The sequence below is a fragment of the Ictalurus punctatus genome, chromosome 1, assembly GCF_001660625.3.
Source record: "Ictalurus punctatus breed USDA103 chromosome 1, Coco_2.0, whole genome shotgun sequence".
Taxonomy (NCBI): Eukaryota; Metazoa; Chordata; class Actinopteri; order Siluriformes; family Ictaluridae; genus Ictalurus; species Ictalurus punctatus.
In genome coordinates this window covers 10,133,583-10,154,740 of record NC_030416.2, presented here as the reverse complement: position 1 = coordinate 10,154,740, position 21,158 = coordinate 10,133,583, and the positions used below count along the sequence as shown (strand labels likewise).

Below are 21,158 nucleotides of genomic sequence, written 5' to 3'. Positions count from 1 at the left end.
AAACATCTTAGGGAGTTTTTCCTCGCCACCGTCGCCACTCAGTGGCTTGCTCGGTTGGGATAAATTCGCACCGTTAATATCTGTACACCATGTTGATATTTCTGTAAAGCTGCTTTGAGACAATGTCTATTGTAAAAAGCGCTATACAGATAAAATTGAATTGAATTGAATTGAATATACCCGGCTGCTTTGTATGACAAACACTGCATGTTACATTTCTCTTGGCTAGTAGAGTTCAAATCCTGCTGAATAAAAAAATCGCGTTGCTTCTGAACAAAATTTATTATGTTGCGCAGTACAGTGTGGTCTGTCCTTACAAACACGACAAATACAGAATATACAGACGACGCGAAACAGGGTGGCTTATAAAAATTGCGAAGCGAAAAAAAAACAAAACACACAAGTAAAAGTTCAGTTCGTTTTGAACTAATTCAGAAGCTAAAAGAGATCAGGGAGAAGAGAATAAAGCCCGGGGAAGGTTCTGCGTTTCACAGAAATGTATGAAATGCAGGAAATAATGATATTATGTACGATCAACTTAGTGTGGCCTTTTTTGGGGGGGATTTAAGGCAGAGCTTCATGCTGGAAGGATGGAAATAAGGGTGGATAGATCTTGCAACTACAGAGAGCACCTGACATTTTCTGTCATTTTTCATGTTTCATACACAACCGGTTTGCTCGATGTCCTCGAACGACAAAACATATAGCTTCCTAAAAACAGCAAATGCAGAGACTAGATGTGGGTCTGAATGAAAATAATCTGTAAACGTGTCTGTCTGTGCGTGTTAGAGCAGTCGTCCTCGGCATTCGGTGGAACCACAGCAGCAGAGAAGCTCTTTTCCTTCCACACTGCCGACCTCATAATTATAATCCCATGTCAGCTCTGTTCCGGCACGGATTCTCCTGCAGATACAAAGTGTGTAGAAGTCATTAGCGCAGACACACACGACACAATATACAAACATACATCTACTATTATATCTCTGATGCCCTGTTTTCCATGCTCCTCTACATGGCAAATGGCATAATAATTCATAAACGATATAAATAAGGACGAATTTTCCAATACAATGTTACCAACAGGTTTGTTTGTTTCAATATTAACTGTTGCCGTACATTATAACCTTAAATCTGCTATATAGAGACAAAGAACATCAAATGATAAGGAAGGAGCAAAACATGATGGGGCATAATGCGGTTACCACCCCAAAGCATTTCCCCAAAATAATTAATCTTCTTATGCCGCAGAAATTTGCCAACATGATTGACAGGTCATATTCAACAACAGTGAAACAAATTCCTGTTTGATGTACGTTCATTATAGCAGCTACAACCAGTCGCTCACTCAGTAGTCTATCTATCATGTTACAGAGAAACTGGAAAGCATCCACTCCTATGTCCTGAAGACTTTCCCATGGTGAAATACATAACGACCGTTACAAAGTGCTGACACGCAAGACTCCTATATATTTAAAAAAAAAAATAAAAAAAAAAAGTAAGTACACCCCTACATGTACCACACCGTCAAATCCATCAAATTAGAATCAGGTGTTGAAGATTGGGTGCCAGTGATCAGAACCTAGTGAGTGCAGGTGGAACCTATCTTATTTAAACCCCTCTCACATCTATCTAGTGTCTGGTTTCTTTTCCCTTTGCTATTGAGGTGTGGTGTCATCATGCCAAGATCTTAGAGTTCTGTAAGGCATCAGAAAAAAAGGTTGTGGACGCCTAAGAGTCTGGCAAGGGATTTAAAAAGATCTCCAAATGATTTGAAATACATCGTTCCACTGTAAGGAAAATAGTCTACAAGATTTCAAACGACTGCCAATTGGGACTGGTTGTCCCAGCAAATTCAGCCCAAAGCAGACCGTCTGATGCAAAAAGAAGTCTCCAAGAACAGCAAAATTTAAATCACAGGATCTGTTAGTAAGTCTTGCAACTGTTGGTGTCAAAGTGGATGCTTCTACAATCAGAAAGCGATTGCACAAATATGACATGCATGGGAGGCGTGCCAGGAAAAAGCCTTTGCAAGACTACAGTTTGCCGATGAACATATAGGCGAAGACCAGACCTTTTAGAATAACGCACTCTGGACAGATGAATCAAAGACAGAGTATCATATCGACGAGTGCTTGAAGATAATGTGAGGCCTTCTGTCTGAAAGTTCAAGCTGAACCGAAAGTGGACCTTTCAGTAGGATAACGATCCCTAGCACACTAGCAAATCCACCAAGGAATGACTCAAAAAGAAGAAACGGAGGGTTATGGAATGAATGGCCTAGTCAAAGCCCGGATTTAAATCCCACTGAAATGTTGTGGGGGGATTTGAAACAAGCAGTACATGCAAGAAAAACCTCAAACATCTTACAACTGAAAGAATATTGCATGGAAGAGTGCTCAGAAAGTTCCAACAAGCCTGGTGGACAATTATGCAAAACACCTACAAGAAGTGATTTCTACTAAAGGGGGCAATACTAGCTTCTGAGGCCAAGGGTGTACTTACTTTTTCCACACAAGAATACCATATCTATTGATATTTCTGTTGAATAAATGATTGAAAATGCTCATTTTCCATGTGCTTTCGTTCAAGTATATCAAATTCATACATTTCAAAGAGGATCAAATGTTCAAATGTCAAGATCTTCTGGCCAATCAGATTTCAGAACTCGACAACACTGTTGTATAAGTGATGTAGAACATACTTGCTGGCGAAGAAGGCAACCCACGGAAATCGCAAGTCATGAGTGTCTACGAACACGTTCTGGACGAACAGGTTAGGACTGCAGCTATGCTGTAAGATAAGAATTAGATAAAGTGAAAAAAAAAGACAAGACAAAACAACCTTCGAATACATTCCTCACAAATGGTAGCACGTGGCATTTACAAACTACACGCCATGAAGCTTTTACACATAACCTTAAGTAGAAGGTAAGTACTGACATTGAGGTAGCGTCCAAGGTTGCCCTCCAGTTTGGCATCAATGATGTAACACGACTCCTCCCCATCAAAGAACTGCCGTGTGCTTTTGGAACCATTGTCTAGGGTAATGCCTCCTTGGCTATGATGGCCTCCCGAGCCCCCACCTCCACCACCTCCTGTTTTCACCATCATGCCATGCGAGGACTTTAAAGCAATGCCTCGCGTCGATTTCACAGCCACCTGCCTCTTCACCACAGCTGACAGAGGAAAGAGAGAGAGAGAGAGAGAGAGAGATAAAAAATTAACAAGAGAGTCAAACATTCCATGAATAGTAAAAGAAAAGACCTGGGTTCAAGAAAATTTCCATCAACAAAGCAGTATGTATGCTCGGCTTTCTGCAAAATCTTACTAAGACGAGTCAAATCTAGATAGCGTTCTCAGATTGCGCAAAACAAACGATACGATCTCAGCGAGATAACGATTTTGAGGCACCAGCGTTGAAGTACAGATGCCTTGAATTATAGGGGTCTTTTTCTCTCCTTTTATTAGAATTCCAACAGCGCACCTGGAAGTCATGTATTTCAATGGAAATCGATGCTTAGTGTGAACAGAAGCGACCTTTTGACCTTTTGACAAGGTCAAGAGTTCATATCGTCGATTTCAATAGGGACAAAACGGATACCTTATAGAGAAAAATGCCACAGGACGGCCACAAAAGATGTTTCTGTGGGAAAAGCGCCATAAAAGGTCGATCTAATCGGATTCATGTGACTTTGAACGTTTAAGAAAGTCGTGCAATGACTCGAAGCTTACGCGCTTCAATTTTACACAAAAACGCCGGCGTGAGTCTAGATGAAATTTTACGGAACTCCAATGCTACAAACATTTTAACTTCAAAGCTGAACACATGTTTAGATATATAGACTTTTAACAATATCGAGTAATATCAGAAATAAGGACAAACCCTTTGTATGTTCTCTTATGACTCTTTTGGTTTTTCCCTTACCCTGAGTCTTCTTTTCACGCTCTTTGTTGTCGTCAGAGCCAGAGCTGATCGTTTGCACATCGTCGCTGTCGGAGAGGGTCATCACCTCCTGCAAGAAGAGGGAAAACAAGACAATATATGAGAGAGCTGGAGAGAAGGAAGGACGAGTGGTTAGAGAGAAACGGAGATTGTGGGGCAGTTGTGGTTTAGCAGTTAAGGCTCTGGGTTACTGATCGGAAGGTCGGGGGTTCAAGCCTCAGCACTGCAAAGCTGCCACTTTTGGGCCCTTGAGCAAGCCCCTTAACCCTCTCTGCTCCAGGGGGTGCTGTATCATGGCTGACCCTGCACTCTGACCCCAGCTTCCTAACATGCTGGGGTATGCGAAGAAAAGAATTTCACTGTGCTGTAATGCATACGTAACCGATAAAGACTCATTATCATTAGATCCTGATTGGTCGATATCCTCTCACCTTCTTCTCCGTCTTCTGCCCTCCCTCGATTTTGACATTCGGTGCTCCGGTGGAGGAGGACTGGCTGGTCAGCCATGAGGCTACTTTACTCTTCCCACACTCCTCTGGCACAGGGGGTGGCTTCCTGTCCTCTGTTCCTCCGGCGGACATGCTCAGACCATCCTTACTGTCCTGACTCTCTGCGGGGAGGCGCACAGAGGAATAAATTCAGAATGAAAATGCCTAAAATACACACACACACGCATATATACGCATGGATGGATGGATAGATGGACAGCTGAAAGAAGTGCTTAAAATACTGTCCATGGAGTAACAGAGGAAGGAGAAGAGAGAGAGAGAGAGCAGCAAATGAAAGATGAAAGACAGAGTGGAACACAGTGGGAGAAGACACAGAGACAGAGACAGAGAGAGAGAGAGAGAGAGACACTGCAAATGAAAGATGATAAACGTGAAGTCATTTCAGACTCGCGCTGATTGCGCCTGCATAAACCCCCTTAATTACACCTCCGCATCACTTCACTGTCAGTGTGTAATTGAACTCTTCATGACTAAAGCTCATCAATCAAGCTCTCTATTCCACTTCATTATCCCTCATGGGGAGGTAATGGATGTTGCTCGATAACCTGGCAATAAACTAATCTGTTAAAAAGACCACTTAGAAAAAAGTGACGTGTCAAGGTCTTCAATCAGACGTGGAGAGCACGTGATCAATCAGACGAACGCACGAGGGCACTGCAGAAACGATGCGCTTTAGTGGCCCGATGTTATATATTCTAATAGAAATGGAAATAATAAACGATAAGGATAAAGCATGACAGCTCAGGAACAAAGCCAAACACGGGAATAGCTGTATCCTGATAGACACAGAGAGAGACAGAGAGAGAGAGAGAGAGAGAGAGAGAGAGAGACTTGCCAGTAAATCCTGCTACCTGTAAAAATACGAGAAGATTCTCTCAAGGTTATCATATGTTGACTAATAATGAATGAGTTGCAAGAGACTACTCAAAGATTTTTTTAAATGATGAAATAAACCTAGTCACGTCGCGTTCGATGTTAAAAAGTGGATGATACCTCTGCGTTTCCTTCACAACATACCGAATGCTGAAAGTTCAGTACTAAGCTTTCTTTCTAGTCATTAACATAAAACGACTCGACGTGAATATGAAATGAGCTTCGGAGAATGTCCGTGCGATTTGTGGGTGGAAGTAAAATAAATAAGCTATATAAACTTGGCAAAGCAACCTGTACGTCACGACGCATACAACTCGCGACAACTGTTCGATTTTAAGCCCATCGGTCGAGGTTCGCAGTAGTAAGTCTTGCTAATGCAGTACGTACAGTGGGTGGAAATCAGTATCGGACGCGTCGGAAATACTGATTTCCAATGAGGTTGTTCGCGTGAAATTCTCATCAGACATCCGTATTAACTCGAGAAATTCGGAGATATAAAGAATTCACTACGTTAAAGTCTATAAATAAAGTTGTGTGTAATAAAGTGGAATGACACGGGGAAAAAAAGTATTGAACACGTTAAGAAAAAGTAGTTCTCCGAGGCATGGTAAAGCAAGGAACCAGTTGAAATCCATAACTAATTATCAGGGTCACGGGGAAACCTGGAGCCTATCCCAGGGAGCATCGGGCACAAGGCCTGGACAGGGTGCCAATCCATCACAGGGCACAATCACATACACACTCACACACCCATTCATACACTACAGACACTTTAGACACGCCAATCAGCCTACCATGCATGTCTTTGGACTGGGGGAGGAAACCGGAGTACCCGGAGGAAACCCCCGCAGCACTGGGAGAACATGCAAACTCTGCACACACATGGCTACATCGGGACTCAAACCTGTGACCGCGGAGGTGTGAGGCGAACGTGCTAACCACTCAGCCACCGTGCGCCCCATAAGTAAATATACCCCCTATAGATTTCATGTGAACAGCCTCATTGGAAAACTATTTACTGAAAAGAATGTCGGCGCTTTCGATACTTATATTAATCATAATACCCACTGTACATTTGCATTCAGGATCTCTTGTGAGATATCAATGTTTAAAAAAAACAAAACAAAACAAAAAACCTGGATTTTCACGAATACCACATTTTGATAAAGTCATTCGTATCCAGCTTGATGAAGGAAACCCAATGTGCCATAAGGTTTACAAAGCTTCTTCTTCGAGTGACTTTCACGATGCGAATAATACCGTGACAGTTAAGCCATATGCTAACCAGAGGACACCTAGTCAAAAAAATAGCATGTGAGAGAAGATTAATTTACGACACCTTGGTTTAGACTTATCATGAAAATGACCAATAATGGTAACATAGCACATCTTATGAAAACATACGACTGCTTATTACAGCAGGCATGATAGGTCTATGATATGGTTATGCCCGTCAAAACCAATACCCGATTTAAACTACTCGAGCTTTGTCCTCACCTTCCTTCATGCCCTTGGCCTGTCGCCGTGTCGTGTAGCTCCTCCACACTGAGCTGGAGGAAAAGTACGTGTCCTTCACGAAAGTGTCATCGGAGCTATCGCTCTCATCACCGTTTGACTCGTCCTTTTCATCATCGCTCTCCCCCTCATCAGAAGAGTCTTGGCCTGGAAGAGACAGTCTCACGTTCACCTTTTCGAAAGCAATTAAACTCTGTCTTCCTCTAACAGTTTGCTCATGAAGCTACACACATCCATATCTGATCTCCATTTGTTCACGATCAGGCCGAGATTGCCATTAGCATGCTCGGGTGACCTCTCACCTTTGCTGCGGATGTTGCGGTCCTCTGTCTTGGGGCCGTTTTTGCCCTGCTGGGACGAAGCCATTTTGACCCGACTCATGTCTACGCCGCTGCCCTCGCTGTCCGAGCAGTGTGCCTCGCTCTCATAACCCTCCTTAAAGTTCTCCACGCTCTCGATATGGTCCAGGTTAGCAAAGTACTCATCACCCATCTCCAAGCCCTCCTTGTCCGCAAAGTCGTCCGTAAGGATCTTCCCTAAGAGAAGACATGGGACGATGAGAAGGTGTGCTCGTTCTTGCGATTATACTCGGAATGACTACACGACGGACTGAATAAAGTGTAGAGACGGCCGACGTGAAGCAGAGGACAATTCAGACACAGAGTTCATCTCTGACAGTCCTGGGATTTGAACTCATGAGCTACCGTTACTCGTCTTTTGACAAGGGAATAAAGAAAATGACAGAGCAGGGATCCAGATCAGCTTGTTTAGTACCTGCATAGATGCAGACAAAAGAGCCTTTGGCCACGTCATCGAGGCAGCGGATGCCCCAGCCCTTGTTCTGGGTCTTAAAGAGCTGCAGGCGCACTTGGAGGCCGTGCTGCACCAAGCGGTTCGAGCACATCTGAGGATTACAGCGGCACTGCTTGTTACACTCGTAGATCCTGAAGGGGACGAAGCAAAAAAGCATGAGGATCAGGTTGATGGATCATTTTTATTATTTGTAGCTCACTGAGAAGTGTGTGCACAGTTGTGCCCATAAGTTTGCATACCCCTTGCAGAATCTGCTAAATCTTCATATTGTTAACAAAATACCAGGGATCATAAAAATCCCATGTTGCTGTTTATTTAGTTCTGTCCTAAATAAGATATTTCACGTAACATGTTTACATATAGTCCACAAGACAAGATAATAGCTGAATTTATAAAAAATTACCCCGTTGAAAAGTTTACATACCCTTGATTGTTAACACGGTGCGTCGTTACCTGGATGATCCACGACTGTGTTTATGTCTTGTGAGAGTTCTTCATGAGTCCCGTGTTTGTCCTGAGTTGTTAAACTGCCCACTGTTCTTCAGAAAAATCCTCCAGGTCCTGCACATTCTTCGCTTTTCCAGCATATTCTGCACTTTTGATGGCTATGGTTCAGGTGGTAGGGCGGGTTGTCCGCTGATCGTAGGGTTGGTGGTTTGATTCCCGGCCCACGTGACTCCACATGCCGAAGTGTCCTTGGACAAGACACTTGAACCCCAAGTTGCTTCCAATGGCAAGCTAGCATCTTGCATGGCAGCTCTGCTACCATTGGTGTGTGAGTGTGTGTGTGTGTGTGAATGGGTGAATGAGAACCAGTGTAAAGCGCTTTGTAACATCGCTAAGGTTAAAAAAAGCACTATGTAAGTGCAGACCATTTACCCTTTACCCCTATACCCCTATCCGACAGCGGCTATATGATGTCGAGATCCATCTTTTCACACCGAGGACAACTGAGGGACTCGTACACGACTATTACATAAGGTGCAAACATTCACTGAAGTTTACACCCCCTTAGCTCTTAGTATATCGTGTTGCCTTCTGGAGCATCAGTGAATGTTTGCACCTTATGTAATAGTCGTGTACGAGTCCCTCAGTCGTCCTCGTTGTGAAAACACGGATCTCGACATCATATAGTCGCTGTTGGAAAGGGGTTAAATATGCAGGTGATGTTGGAAAAGCAAAGAATGTGCAGGACCTGGAGGATTTTTCTGAAGAACAGTGGGCAGTTTAACAGCTCAGGACAAACAAGGGACTCATGAAGAACTCTCACAAGACATAAACACAGTCGTGGATCATCCAGGTAACGACACACAGTGTTAAAAATCAAGGGTATGTAAACTTTTGAACGGGGTAATTTTTTTTATAAATTCAGCTATTATCTTGTCTTATGGGCTATATGTAAACATCTGCGAAATATCTTATTCAGGACAGAACTAAATAAACAACAACATGGGATTTTTATGATCGCTCTTATTTTGTTAACAGTATTAAGATTTAGCAGATTCTGCAAGGGGTATGCAAACTTTTGTGCACGAGTGTATATGTGTGTGTGTGTGTGTGAGATACCAACCCAGTAGGTAAGCACTCATCCAGCCTCTTGTAATTGTAGCCAGCGTTGGGATTGATCTGTGCACCGGGAGTACACCCCGTGGCCTGCAGGGTCAGTTGGTGGCATGAACACTTTGACCTGCAATCAGACTCACACGTTCAAACCCTGAAAGTCTCCCCCATGAACAGATTCCAGCTACACATCATGTGACACTCTCTGTATCTGTATAACGCTCAAAATTTACATATCTGTATTTGCATTTCATTTGATTAAATAATATGATATTATGCCGTCGGAAACACTGGAAAACATCGGTAAAGCAGACACTAAGTGGTGTTTCTTTGTGTGTTTTTTTTGGAACCTGCTCACACTTCTTCATTTGTACACACCTGCGATAATTTCTACCAACAAACCAGAAGCCTAATTTCAAAGCACAGCGACCCAGACCAGGCAGCTCCTACATCAAATATATTGTGCAGCACTGCATGAGCTTCATATATGACTGCTTGCGCCCACATGAAATTAAAACCTTCCTGCTCACATGAGGTTTTTTTTTTGTTCTTGTTGCATCTCAGTGCACATCTCTAATCTCAACCAGATGCCCGGAGCACTTTTTTGACAAGCTTTAAAAAAACGAAAAAACAAATAGTGCATGCCCTATTCCTATCTGTATACTCAAAAATGATGCAACACTGGTGCAATCCATGGAGACGAAAGCAGAGATGCCTAGAAAAGCCTACACTAAACTGATAGCGCCGAGAGAGTTGGAATAGACAAGAACTGTCATTATTATCCAATAATAACAATCTTCTATACCGCTTATCCTTTTCAGGGTCACGGGGAACCTGGAGTCTATCCCAGGGAGCATCGGGCACAAGGCGGGATACACCCTGGACAGGGTGACAATCCATCGCAGGGCACAATCACATACACATACACACACCCATTCATACACTACGGACACTTTAGACACGCCAATCAGACTACCATGCATGTCTTTGGACTGGGGGAGGAAACCGGAGTACCCGGAGGAAACCCCCACAGCACGGGGAGAACATGAAAACTCCGCACACACACGACCCCGGCGGGACTCGAACCCCCGACCCTGGAGGTATGAGGCAAACATGCTAACCACTCAGCCACCATGCGTGCTCGCTGTATGTAGTATTGAAAGCTCTGTATCTGAGTACGTCTGGACTGCACGGTTTCAGACGCATGGACAGGGTGGGCTCAAGTGTGTGTGTGTGTGTGTGTGTGTGTGTGTGTGTGTGTGTGTGTGTGTGAGAGAGAGAGAGAGAGACACTAACTTGTCCTGGCAGCCATCGGTGCAGTCACAGCCCACCAGGAATTCGACGCTAGTGTTGATGAAGACGCCGTCCTCGGGGATGCGCTCTTTGCTGTAAGCCACGCTGGGTGGCGGAGTGTTGTCGATCTCATTGACGCAGGACAGCGGAATGTCCTCGCGTCCACTTGTGATGTCCCGGATGAAATAGAAGGGCCTCTGTGGCTGGAAGCGGCGGTCCACCAGGACGTATGGGTCCAGACAGAACATCTCCAGGAAGATGAAGTCACAGTGTGTTTGGAAGAGGTAGCGCTGGATCTCCGCCATGTTCCTCAGGCTCAGGCCACATGGGGACTTGTAGATCACATGGAAGGACATCTGAGAGACAGAGAGATAGAGAGAGAGAGAGAGAGAGAGAGAGAGGATGAGTGAGAAGGAAGAAGAAGAGTGAAAACAGAAAGAAAAGAGTTAGATCACTTCGCTTGCTGCTAAAGCACTGGCTTTGTTTTGAAACACAGTGAAACAGAGCGTTGTATACTACCTCCAAACTGACCTTGCGGTTCAGGCGGCGGCGCGCGGTCATGCGGCGGAACTCGTACAGAAGTGGGGTGAGGAGTGGGTTTCGGCCCCGGTGGAGGTTGGGTCGCGTGGGCCGGATGCGCTTCAGACACTCAGGTGTGCAGGTGTGCATCATATAGAAAAGGCGATCATTAGGGGCCTGATAGGACGGCTCCTGAGGAATACGCTCGCCCGCATAGGGAGCTATGGTAGATATGGTAGATATGGCAGGCATGGCAGGCATGGCAGTTATGGTAGGTGGCAAGGTTTGGGGAGCCGGAGCGATGGGTGTCAGGGTCTGCACTGGCCCTGACTGCAGGAAGAAGAGTCTAAAAGAGAGGGAATGAATACACAAAAATACCGACATTATCTGAAAACCTTAAACAGAAACTTGTATTGGCTATAAAGTACAATCACAAAAGTATTGATCTGAAACAGCATTTATGCGTATTTACTAAAGATCTGGACCAGCAGAAGTTTATGAAGGCTACATGAAGAAACCGAGTATTAGGAGTGGGGATAGGCTTGCTAACCTGGAGCTGGTGGCTTGGGGAAGGATGCCGACAGGTTTGAGCTGGAGGTCAGTGGTAACAATCTGACGAGCGGCAGGGACATAAGGGGACGTACTCTTCTTGGCCATCTGAGTCCTATAAAGCAAAGGCATATCTAGTGGTAGTAAATTGACACCTGGGGCATAATGTATTAGAGTTAAAGTTATAGTTCACCCAAAAATGAAAATTCTGTCATCAATTCCTCACCCTCGTGTCGTTCCAACCCCGTAAGGCTTTCGTTCATCTTCGGAACACAAATGAAGAGGTTTTTCATGAAGCCTGGGAGATTTCTGTCCCTCCCATTGGCAGTCCATGTGACCAAAACGTTCACGCTCCAAAAAGTTCATTAAGGCATCTCGCAGGTTTCATTAAAAATATTGTGTACCGAAGATGAACGGAAGTCTTACGGGGTTGGAACGACATGAGGGTGAGGAACTGATGACAGAATTTTCATTTTTGTGTGAATGATACCTTTAATCGAGAGAAGTGAAGCACCATGGGTGATGTTACTACTGCACGATGTAGGAGGAGTACTTACTCAGTGCGGACGGGCTGGGAGGGAACAGTAATCTGTGGCCGTGGTGGTGTAGTCTGGGTGACTGCGGAGCGGTTGGCTAGAATATTGTTTTCGTTAGTGTACTGCACCACAGGGCCTTTAACCCTCATAGCTCCTACACATAGAGAGAGAGAGAGATACAGAACCGCACGTACAGATCAACTTCGCAAAGTGAACTTATCAAACAATGAAAAATGATATAAGCACAAATGACAGAAATGCACGTATCTAACAGAACAATGTGTTACCCATGTTGGGCCGCACGCGCTGCTGGCCGGCCAGCTTTTTCTCCTGGTTGCTGGCTGTGCTCATTTTTAGGTTGAACATGGGCTCCAGGCGAGTCGAGCCACGATAGATCCACTCACTGCGCTTATCATCCTGCATACAACAAACATCATATCAAATTAATGAACCAACTATACAAACTTCACTGTCGTGTAAATATCATTACTAATATTTTAAAAAATCTTAATATCCAAATATTTAAATGGTGCAAATAATCTGAATGATCTCATGAAACACTGTATAAAGTAAAATATATTGTATATATATATATATATATATATATATATATATATATATATATATATATATATATATATATATATATATATATATATATATATATATATATATATGTGTGTGTACACAGTGCTGTGACAAAGTATTTGCCTGATTTCTTCACAGTTTTTGTGCAAATCTCACACTAAATAGTTTTTAGATCTTCATACGAAATACAACATAAAACAAAGGCAACCTGAGTAAACACATACAATACAGTTTTCATTTATTTATTTTATTGTAGCAATAAAAAAAAAAGTTATCCAACACCTATCACCTATGTGAAAAACTAATTGCTGCATTAAGCTTAAAATCTGGTTGTGCCACCTTTAGCAGTGGTAACTGCAACCAAACGCTTCCGATAACTGGAGATCGGACTTTCACAGCGCTGTGGTCGAATTTTGGTCCACTCTTGTTTGCAGAATTGATTTCGTTTAGCCCCATTGGAGGGTTTTCTAGCATGACCTGCCAGTTTAAGGTCCTGCCACAGCAGATCAATTGGTTCAAGTCAGGACTTTTACTAGGTCACTCCAAAACTTTCATTTTGTTTTGCTTGAGCCATTCAGAGGCGGATTTGCTCCTATGCATTGGATCATTGTCTTGCTGCATAATCCAGTTACGCTTGAGTTTCAACTTACAGACTGAAGACTGGACATTATCCTTTAAGATTTTTTTGGTAGAGAGCAGAATTCATGTTTCCCTCAATTATTGCAAGTCGCCCAGGCCCTGAAGCAGCAAAGCATCCCCACATCATCATACTACCACCACCATGCTTGACCGTAGGTATGATGTTCTTTTTGTGGAATTCAGTGTTTGGTTTGCGCCAGATGTAACGGGACCCCTGTCTTCCAAACAGTTCCACTTTCAACTCATCAATCCATAGAACATTCTCCCAAAAGGTTTCAGGAACATCAAGGTGTGTTTTGGCAAAATTCAGATGAACCTTAATGTTCTTCTGGGTTAGCAGTGGTTTTCCCCTCACCACTCTTCCATGGATGACATTTTTGCCCAGTGTCTTTCTGATAGTGGAGTCATGAACAGTGACCTTTACTGATGCAAGAGAGTCCTGTAGGTTCTGTGATGTTCTCCTTGGCTCTTTTGTGACTTGCTGGATGAGTCGTTGCTGTGCTCTTGGAGGAATTTTGGAAGTCGGCCACTTCTGGAAAGGTTCACTACTGTGCCGAGTTTTTCCATTTGGAGATGACGGCTCTCACTCTGGTTCTTTGGAGTCCCAGAACCTTTGAAATAACTTTGTAACCCTTCCCAGACTGATATATTTCAATCACCTTCTTCCCCATCATTTCTGGAATTTCTTTCAACCTTGGCATATTGTGTTAGTAAGACATTTTACCCAGCTTCATTCTGTTGAAAAAGTTCTATTTAAGTGTTGATTTGATTGAACATGGTTTGCAGTAATCAGGTCTGGTTGCGTCTAGTCCAGCTGAACCCCATTATGAATGCAGTCTCATAGATTTGGGGAATTAGTAACTATGGGGGCAAATACATTTTCACACAAGCCCAGTTGGTATTGGATAACTTTTTTTCCTTCAATAAATAACATTATCATTTAAAAACTGTATTTTCTGTTTACTCAGATTGCCTTTGTTGAAGAAATCAGGAAAGCAAATACTTTTTCACAGCACGGTATATCTATTAGTCTATATGAAGTATACCATCATGATTAATGCAAAACGTTTAACCAAATATTACTTGCACAGGTACGTACTCCAACTCACAAAGCCGTACAGTTTAATAGCGATCCTGCATTTCCTTGCTATATCAGTGACGATATTAAGCGATAGAAATACAACCAAGACAAATAACAGGAAATGATGCGTGTCAGACCAGGAAGAGCATTTTGACGAGGCTGCCGTCCACTTCCTCCACACGGCTCCTCCACCACGTCCCTTCCCACTCGGTTTTGATGATCTGGCCCGGCTTCAGCAGCACCATGGGTCTGTTCGGGTATGCCGTGATGTACTCCTCAATGAAATCCCTACAGGACTCGTCCTCAATATCCTCCCACGTCTTCTGCACTGTGTGTACACACAAACACCCTCATCAGGTTTGTGCATATTATCATTTATCACAAATGTGTGGAAACCCAGCGCATGACCTAAAATATTGAAAAAAAAATAAAAATAAAAAATCAGGTTTCGGCCAAAACCTGAATATATTTTGACACCTGAACTTTAAACTAGAGATGCACCAATGTATCGGCCGATAATATGTATCGGCCGATATCACTCTGAATAATCGGTTATCGGTATCGGATGAGAAATTTAGTATCAGTGCATCTCTACACATATATATATATATATATATATATATATATATATATATAGTAAAAATGTCAGAATTTCATCATGTGAAAGGTCTTCATGGGTTGCACACATATGTGGAAAATGACTTGAGCTTTGAGTCAGCCACTGGCCATGTTGAGCAGAGGGCCAAGAAAGAAATGACTAGTTCGATCACCACTTACAGGGTCTGCAAACAGGGTAGAGATCTGGCAGGGCTACATAAGAAGCATAGCCATCATCAAAAAAGATCAGGAACCTGAAAGACATCAGCTCCATTATTTCTAGCAGTCCTCTTTCCTCCTTTCCCCAAGAAAACATCGTTTCATCAGAATTTCATCAAGATTTCATCATTTCTCTCTAGTCCCATCTTTGCCACTCCCTCACCTCATGCGGTTCTTGCTGTTGGGCATTTCAGCAACAATGCCAGCGTACAGCCACACCTGGTTGCCATCTTTATATTTGGCAACAACACGAGCACCGACGTAGAGCCTCTCCAGTGTTGGGTGATAGTCGAACGCCACGTGGTTCCCAGACAGCAGGCTTTTCCCTTTATTCTCAAACTTCACCTTGTACTTAAAGCCGTTGCCTGTGTGAAATATCAGAAATGTCAGGCGTTTTCGAATGTAATAAAATAAATAAATATATAGATAAATAAATAAATAAAAATAAGTACAACGGGGTGTCGTTTGATTAACATCATATGGGACATAACAGAATGCAGTGTTTCTCACTGACAGCTGGGAAACAAGTACACGGCATGCGGAAATAGAAAACATAAGCCGCACGTGTCGGAGAAAAGTCTCAGGCTAGATCCTTTAGATAAAATTGTGAAACGTTTGTCATGAGCATGTTTGGCAGTCACACCTCTGCCTTTTTATTTCCAGTTTTCCGTAATGCAAGACGAAGAAAATAACATTTTCGAAGCTGCAAGGTGTTTTAGGACTTAAAGTTTATGTAGTGGGGGGGGTGTTAACATATTTTATAGGTATTGGAAATATTATAAATCTAAAATAAAACCGAAACTAAAATCCTCATGTAACACTGACCGTTTAAATCGCTGTTAAAATAAGGAGCAACTTAACTTGTAACTTACTTATAACTTACCCACTGAGTTAATAGCGATCAGAGTTCCACGGTGCCAGGTCTTGGTGCGTTTTTTACCCAGAATGCTCATGTTTAGCCTCATGACATCCTGCTTTAGAGCTGGATTTGGTTGAGTGGGTGCGTGTACAGGGCCGGAGGACATGAACACTGCTGGAATGTTCAGCATGGAGCCCCGGGACGGAGAGGGAGGGGCCAGTCCTTTAGTGGGCGTGATCGCCGTGGACGGCGTTGGCTTACCGACTGTCTGCATCAGGTTCTGCACCTGCTGCGTGGATCTCTGAAGTGCAGCTGATGCTTCCATAAGCTAAATGCACAGTGGTATCAAACATAACGCATAACGTATATGTAATAACTCAGGAGAATATTCAGAGGGTTGTTATTACAGATAATTACATGGAGTAATGCATGCAGGAGGAAGATTTAGGCTCATTATGTGCAATACGAACTCATATGCACTCTCTTACCGAGTCTTTGACTGGCGTTACGTTCTTATTTGGTGGAACCACTGTGGGGGAAAATTAAGATATTTTGTAAGAATAGTACAGCCAAAAAAAAAAAAAAAAAAAAAAAAAAAAAAAAAGCCAAGACACATCAAAAGACATCTCTTAGCTCAGTATTACCATTTAAACATAAAAAAAACCCCTTTCTTTTTAAACTTGACTACACAAATCACGTTAAAACTATATTATATTAATCACTACTTTACATACACTATAAGGCCAAAAGTTCGTGGACGCCTGACCATCACAACCATATGTGCTTTTTGAACATCCCGCTCCAGATTCCGTCCCCGATTTTGCTGTTATAATGACCTTCACTCTGCTGGGGATTAGATTTTGGATCGCGTATGTGAGGATGTTTGCCCATTAAGCCACAGGAGAATTAGAGAGGTCTGGCGCTGATGTTGAGCGAGAAGTCGGTGTTGCAATTCATCCCAACGGTGTTCAGGTCAGGGCTCTGTACAAGATCATTCTTTATGGACGTCGTGTCAGAACAGAACAGAACAGGTTGGGGCCCCTTAGTTCCAGTGAAGGGAACTTCTTAATGCTAAAATCATACAAAAACATTCTGTAACGCCTGGGAGACCTCGATAAAGGCAGCTGATATAATTATATCTTCAGGTTTGGACCATGTCCCAATTCACATACAACCTTACTAAACAGTAGGGCTGTATACCAATGGTGTCTTCAAACCTTCCTGAACTTTCCACCGACAGAATTATTTATGTGTACATGTTTATGAGGTTTGTATTACACCCATTCAACAGCAATAACTATAAGAACTACCATACTACGTCACAGGTCAATACCATGTTCTCCTTGTGGGAAACCCATGAGGGTTTCCTCCAGGTTCTCCACTTTCCTCCCACCTCTAGAAGGTAGAGGAACTGCTCAAAAATGCCCCAATGACGAATGAATAAATGATTGATTGAATGAACAAATGAATCCTGTAGCTAGATTTCACTCCATGGCAATATGCAGGCATATACGTCCTCTCACCCAAGACATCCACCTACCACAGCCCACGGCAATGACATCATCGTCGTCGTCGTCTTCTTCGTCATCGTCGTCGTCGTCTTCGTCGTCGTCATCAATTTCGATGACCTCGGAAGCGTTGCCGCCTCCTACTCCTTCGTCTTCAGAGCTGCTCTCCCGATACTCCAGGCCTATGTTACTGTACAGCTCTTTCACTAGAACTTCACACTGTATTACAGACCTGTGACACGCACAAACAGAGCCGCGTGTCATATCGCTGACAGCAAACAGAAAATTTTATAAAATATTACTTTCTCGCCCACACACAACTTACTCTGATGCGCTGGAGCAGAGTGTGTCCATACTGGCCATGTCCTTTTCTTTCTGCTCAACCCAGTTCTGCATTTCGGCTAACTGGGCCTTCCGGTGCAGCACGACCTCGCTGCTGTCCACCTGCTCCTCGATCCACCTGCGCAGCTCATCCAGAGAAACGCCAAGCTCCTCCTCCAGCTCGGGCCCCAGCTCCATGTCCAGGGCCGAGCCCAAATCTGCGTCCACCTCCATACCTACCGCTGAAAGACAGAACGACACAAAGACTCAGTAAGAGCACGAGTGTAAGAAAGAGCGCACGATTCAGCCTCTGAACCAGGTTTTCATCCACCTTGCCTTGCGTGAACAGTGTTATAGGAACCTGGCCTACTTTTAAGCTGCTGCCAGATATTGATTTTTCAGATTAAATGTATATTTATACATTAAAGCGCAAATATTATGATTTTGAAACGTGCCTAATTTTGTTTTAGAGGTCTCGTATAATAGATTCACATGCATCCAAGGTCAAAAAACACTTTAATGTGATCATAATCTAAAATGGCGGCATTTCCTGTTTTCCCCAGTGTCACCAACGACTTGTTCAATGAGCCGTTCTAAAGGATTCATTCTAAACTCCTCCTTTCAGAGAGCATACTCTGCTCTGATTGGTCTGATGTCCCAGTCTGTTGTAATTGGTCTACCGCTGTCGGCGAGCAGCCAATGAAGACCAGAGGTGGTTTTTTTTTTGTTATAGCCTAAGTAGGTTAGTACAGGAAGTAAGTCTGGAATTACTAACGACTCATTTCAGCTGTTCAGAATCGCTTCCTTCTTCTGGGAGTCAATAACTCGGTTTGATTTTTGAAACTCTGCAGTCTTCTTACATTCACGAACAGCTCTAACACACACTACATTATAGGTGATATTTGAAAAACCATAATAGGTGCACTTTAAAACATATTACACTCAGTGCTCGACCGACTGATTGGCCAGGCTGATTAATAAGTCTGATGTCAAGATTTCAAGCACTCTGAATATTCGATCTCAATCGATCATTTGATTCAACAAGTTTTTCCTCGTACTCTTTCCAGTGTTCCTCAGTGAATATGTGAAATAAAATTTCGAGTGTTAACCAAATGTATGGTATTTTCTTAATCAATTATAGATAAGCAATTGTCCCAATTATTTTGGGAACTAGCCGCATTATAAACGAATTCATTGGTTGTGAATTGAGGTCGGAATTCTTAAAAGGCCTACTGTGATGTTGCTCGTTGGTGGCTGATTTAGTGCTGATCAAATTCTCAAAATATTTGACCACTGCTACAGCGCTGTGAAAGAGCGATATGAATATACCAATATGAAGACAGCATAGCGTGACTTTACTGCGAAATTTACAGGACAGCTACAAACACGGTGGCGTTGAGGACGGAATGCAAACGAAGCATGTTAATGTTTATGTTTGCGCGACACATTTTTCTTCTGTGCGGCTCACGCTGATTTATGACGTACGCAGGACGTAGTCTTTAATCTCAGGTCTATGGTTAGAGGATCGTCACTCTACCATCGAACATGGAGAACACCTGTAATCGTCTGTTACACAATTCGGCTGAAAGTATTAACCTTAAAAGATCGCTATAATCTCGCCGTCTAAAACTGGCCAAGAGCATTTTTTCTTAGAAGTCCCTGTGAAGTGCCTTGAAACCTGCAGTGTTATTCGATGATTCGAAGTGGCTCCTCCCTCTTTTTAAATAGCCAATCACGTTTAGTTTACCTCACAGCCCAGGCTACGCCGTACTTGACAAACTAATTGCATAAACCTTGGATTTTTATAACGTTGAGGGGTCGGGACGCTTCAGATTCTACAGAGCATTCGATTGGACAGAAAATCTGACGAGAAGCTGAAGTGCAGATTGATGTCATCAAAACATATTGATCCATATCGGTGGTAGAGAGACTGTACTTTTTGGATGCGTACATCTTCTAAACGCGAATTTTGTCACTGTTTTGGATCACACTAGCTTAATAGATAACCTTAACACTGACATATTCGTACTAAAAACCACAAAGCGTCCATTTTGATTTCAGGGGGACTTTAAATCTTAAGGCTGGGTGATATAATGAGATTATATCGAAATATTTTTATACAGTAACATCACACGTATCATAAAGTGTCCTTGGCTTTTTGTTTGTTTTGTTTTTTTGTACCAAAATGTAAAAGACTTACATATAATATGATTTTTTTTTTTTTTTGCCATATCTCCCACGCCTAATTAGGTTTAATTTGTAGTCTATTGACTTAATATTGGATAAGTCACGTGACACAACTCTACTCTAACTTACTGATGTAATCAGTACACGTTGTACTGTACTATTCGGAATGTTTATGTTGTGTATTAGGCTGGGGTACAGTTTTAGGAAGTCGCTCATGTTATGCTCATTGAGTCTGTACGGATGGTGTGCATTCATCGCAACACAAGTACTTTCAAATGAACTTAAAGCAATATTGATTTTATCCAACACCATCACACATTAAAGTACTAACTGGCTCATGTTGGTGGTAATGACGCATACACATGCTCTATATCATTCACCTACATAGCTCACACACTCTCTCTCTCTCTCTCTCACTCACTCACTCACACACACACACACACACACAAAAGAATTGCATGTGTGGTATTTCTTGCCCATCACTGAACATACTCGAACACGAGCTACGATCTTTCATAGATCTTCAAGAAGGCCGTTTCAGTCAACCTGGTTTCCTTGGAAACGGTTTCCAGGAGATACACAGGTTAATGTTCATGCTAGCCGTGGTAGCTAGAAAGCTAGCATAACGTAGCTTACCAACAAAGTCCGGCCTCCGAGGCTCCTTGACTGAATCCCTCCAGTTCTCAGCTACTTAAACCCAGGCACGGGGAAACATCAACGTCTTTATATTAGCTGCGTCTTAAACATAACAATGGCTCCATTAAAAACGCCATTTGCAACAAAAATAAAAATGGTCTTTTGCTAGATAGGTGCAATAGGGTATTATTCACCTGGTCTTCAACTACTACCAACGTTATTTACCCCATACCCGTATTCGACAAATCCCGCCTCCAAAGGTCTCGTTTGAGAATTCAGCGTCCAATCACAATCGCGCATGAAGAGATTCCTAGCCAATCAGAAGCGTAGGAGAGAGGAAAACGGGTGGTAAGACTACAACGCGGGCTGCTTCGATTCGACAGTCGAAGATGGTTCACACCTAACTAAAGGGAG

General features: G+C 42.9%; 1 protein-coding gene across 3 annotated transcripts; it reads right to left on the bottom strand.

Annotated features, from left to right (window-relative positions):
- Positions 1–267: 267 nt before the first annotated feature.
- setdb1b (SET domain bifurcated histone lysine methyltransferase 1b) lies at positions 268–20,994 on the bottom strand. Of its 3 annotated transcripts, XM_017469115.3 has the most exons (23): positions 20,939–20,994; positions 20,745–20,846; positions 17,926–18,163; positions 17,633–17,832; positions 16,581–16,621; positions 16,117–16,420; positions 15,397–15,598; positions 15,195–15,268; positions 14,555–14,745; positions 12,397–12,526; positions 12,131–12,263; positions 11,575–11,688; positions 11,025–11,370; positions 10,509–10,861; positions 9,223–9,339; positions 7,614–7,783; positions 7,142–7,375; positions 6,822–6,986; positions 4,374–4,552; positions 3,925–4,012; positions 2,940–3,175; positions 2,702–2,790; positions 268–903 (listed from the first exon to the last, which is right to left on the bottom strand). In XM_017469115.3, exons 3-23 carry the CDS (start codon positions 18,153–18,155, stop codon positions 786–788), a joined length of 3,714 nt encoding a protein of 1,237 aa, XP_017324604.1. In that variant the 5' UTR covers positions 18,156–18,163; positions 20,745–20,846; positions 20,939–20,994; the 3' UTR covers positions 268–785. The 3 variants fall into 3 exon arrangements, with proteins under 3 accessions (XP_017324604.1, XP_017324613.1, XP_017324621.1); XM_017469124.3 differs by having other exon boundaries at positions 11,037–11,370; positions 20,745–20,988; XM_017469132.3 differs by lacking the exons at positions 16,117–16,420; positions 16,581–16,621 and having other exon boundaries at positions 20,745–20,988.
- Positions 20,995–21,158: the final 164 nt, after the last annotated feature.

Coding starts and splice junctions, on each gene's coding strand:
- setdb1b (XM_017469115.3), bottom strand. CDS start 18,155: ATGGAGGTGGACGCAGATTTGGGCTCGGCCCTGGACATGGAGCTGGGG. Junction 11,371..11,574: donor CCCCAAGCCACCAGCTCCAG/GTTAGCAAGCCT, acceptor CCTCTCTTTTAG/ACTCTTCTTCCTGCAGTCAG. Junction 9,340..10,508: donor ACCGATGGCTGCCAGGACAA/GTTAGTGTCTCT, acceptor GTCTGATTGCAG/GTCAAAGTGTTCATGCCACC.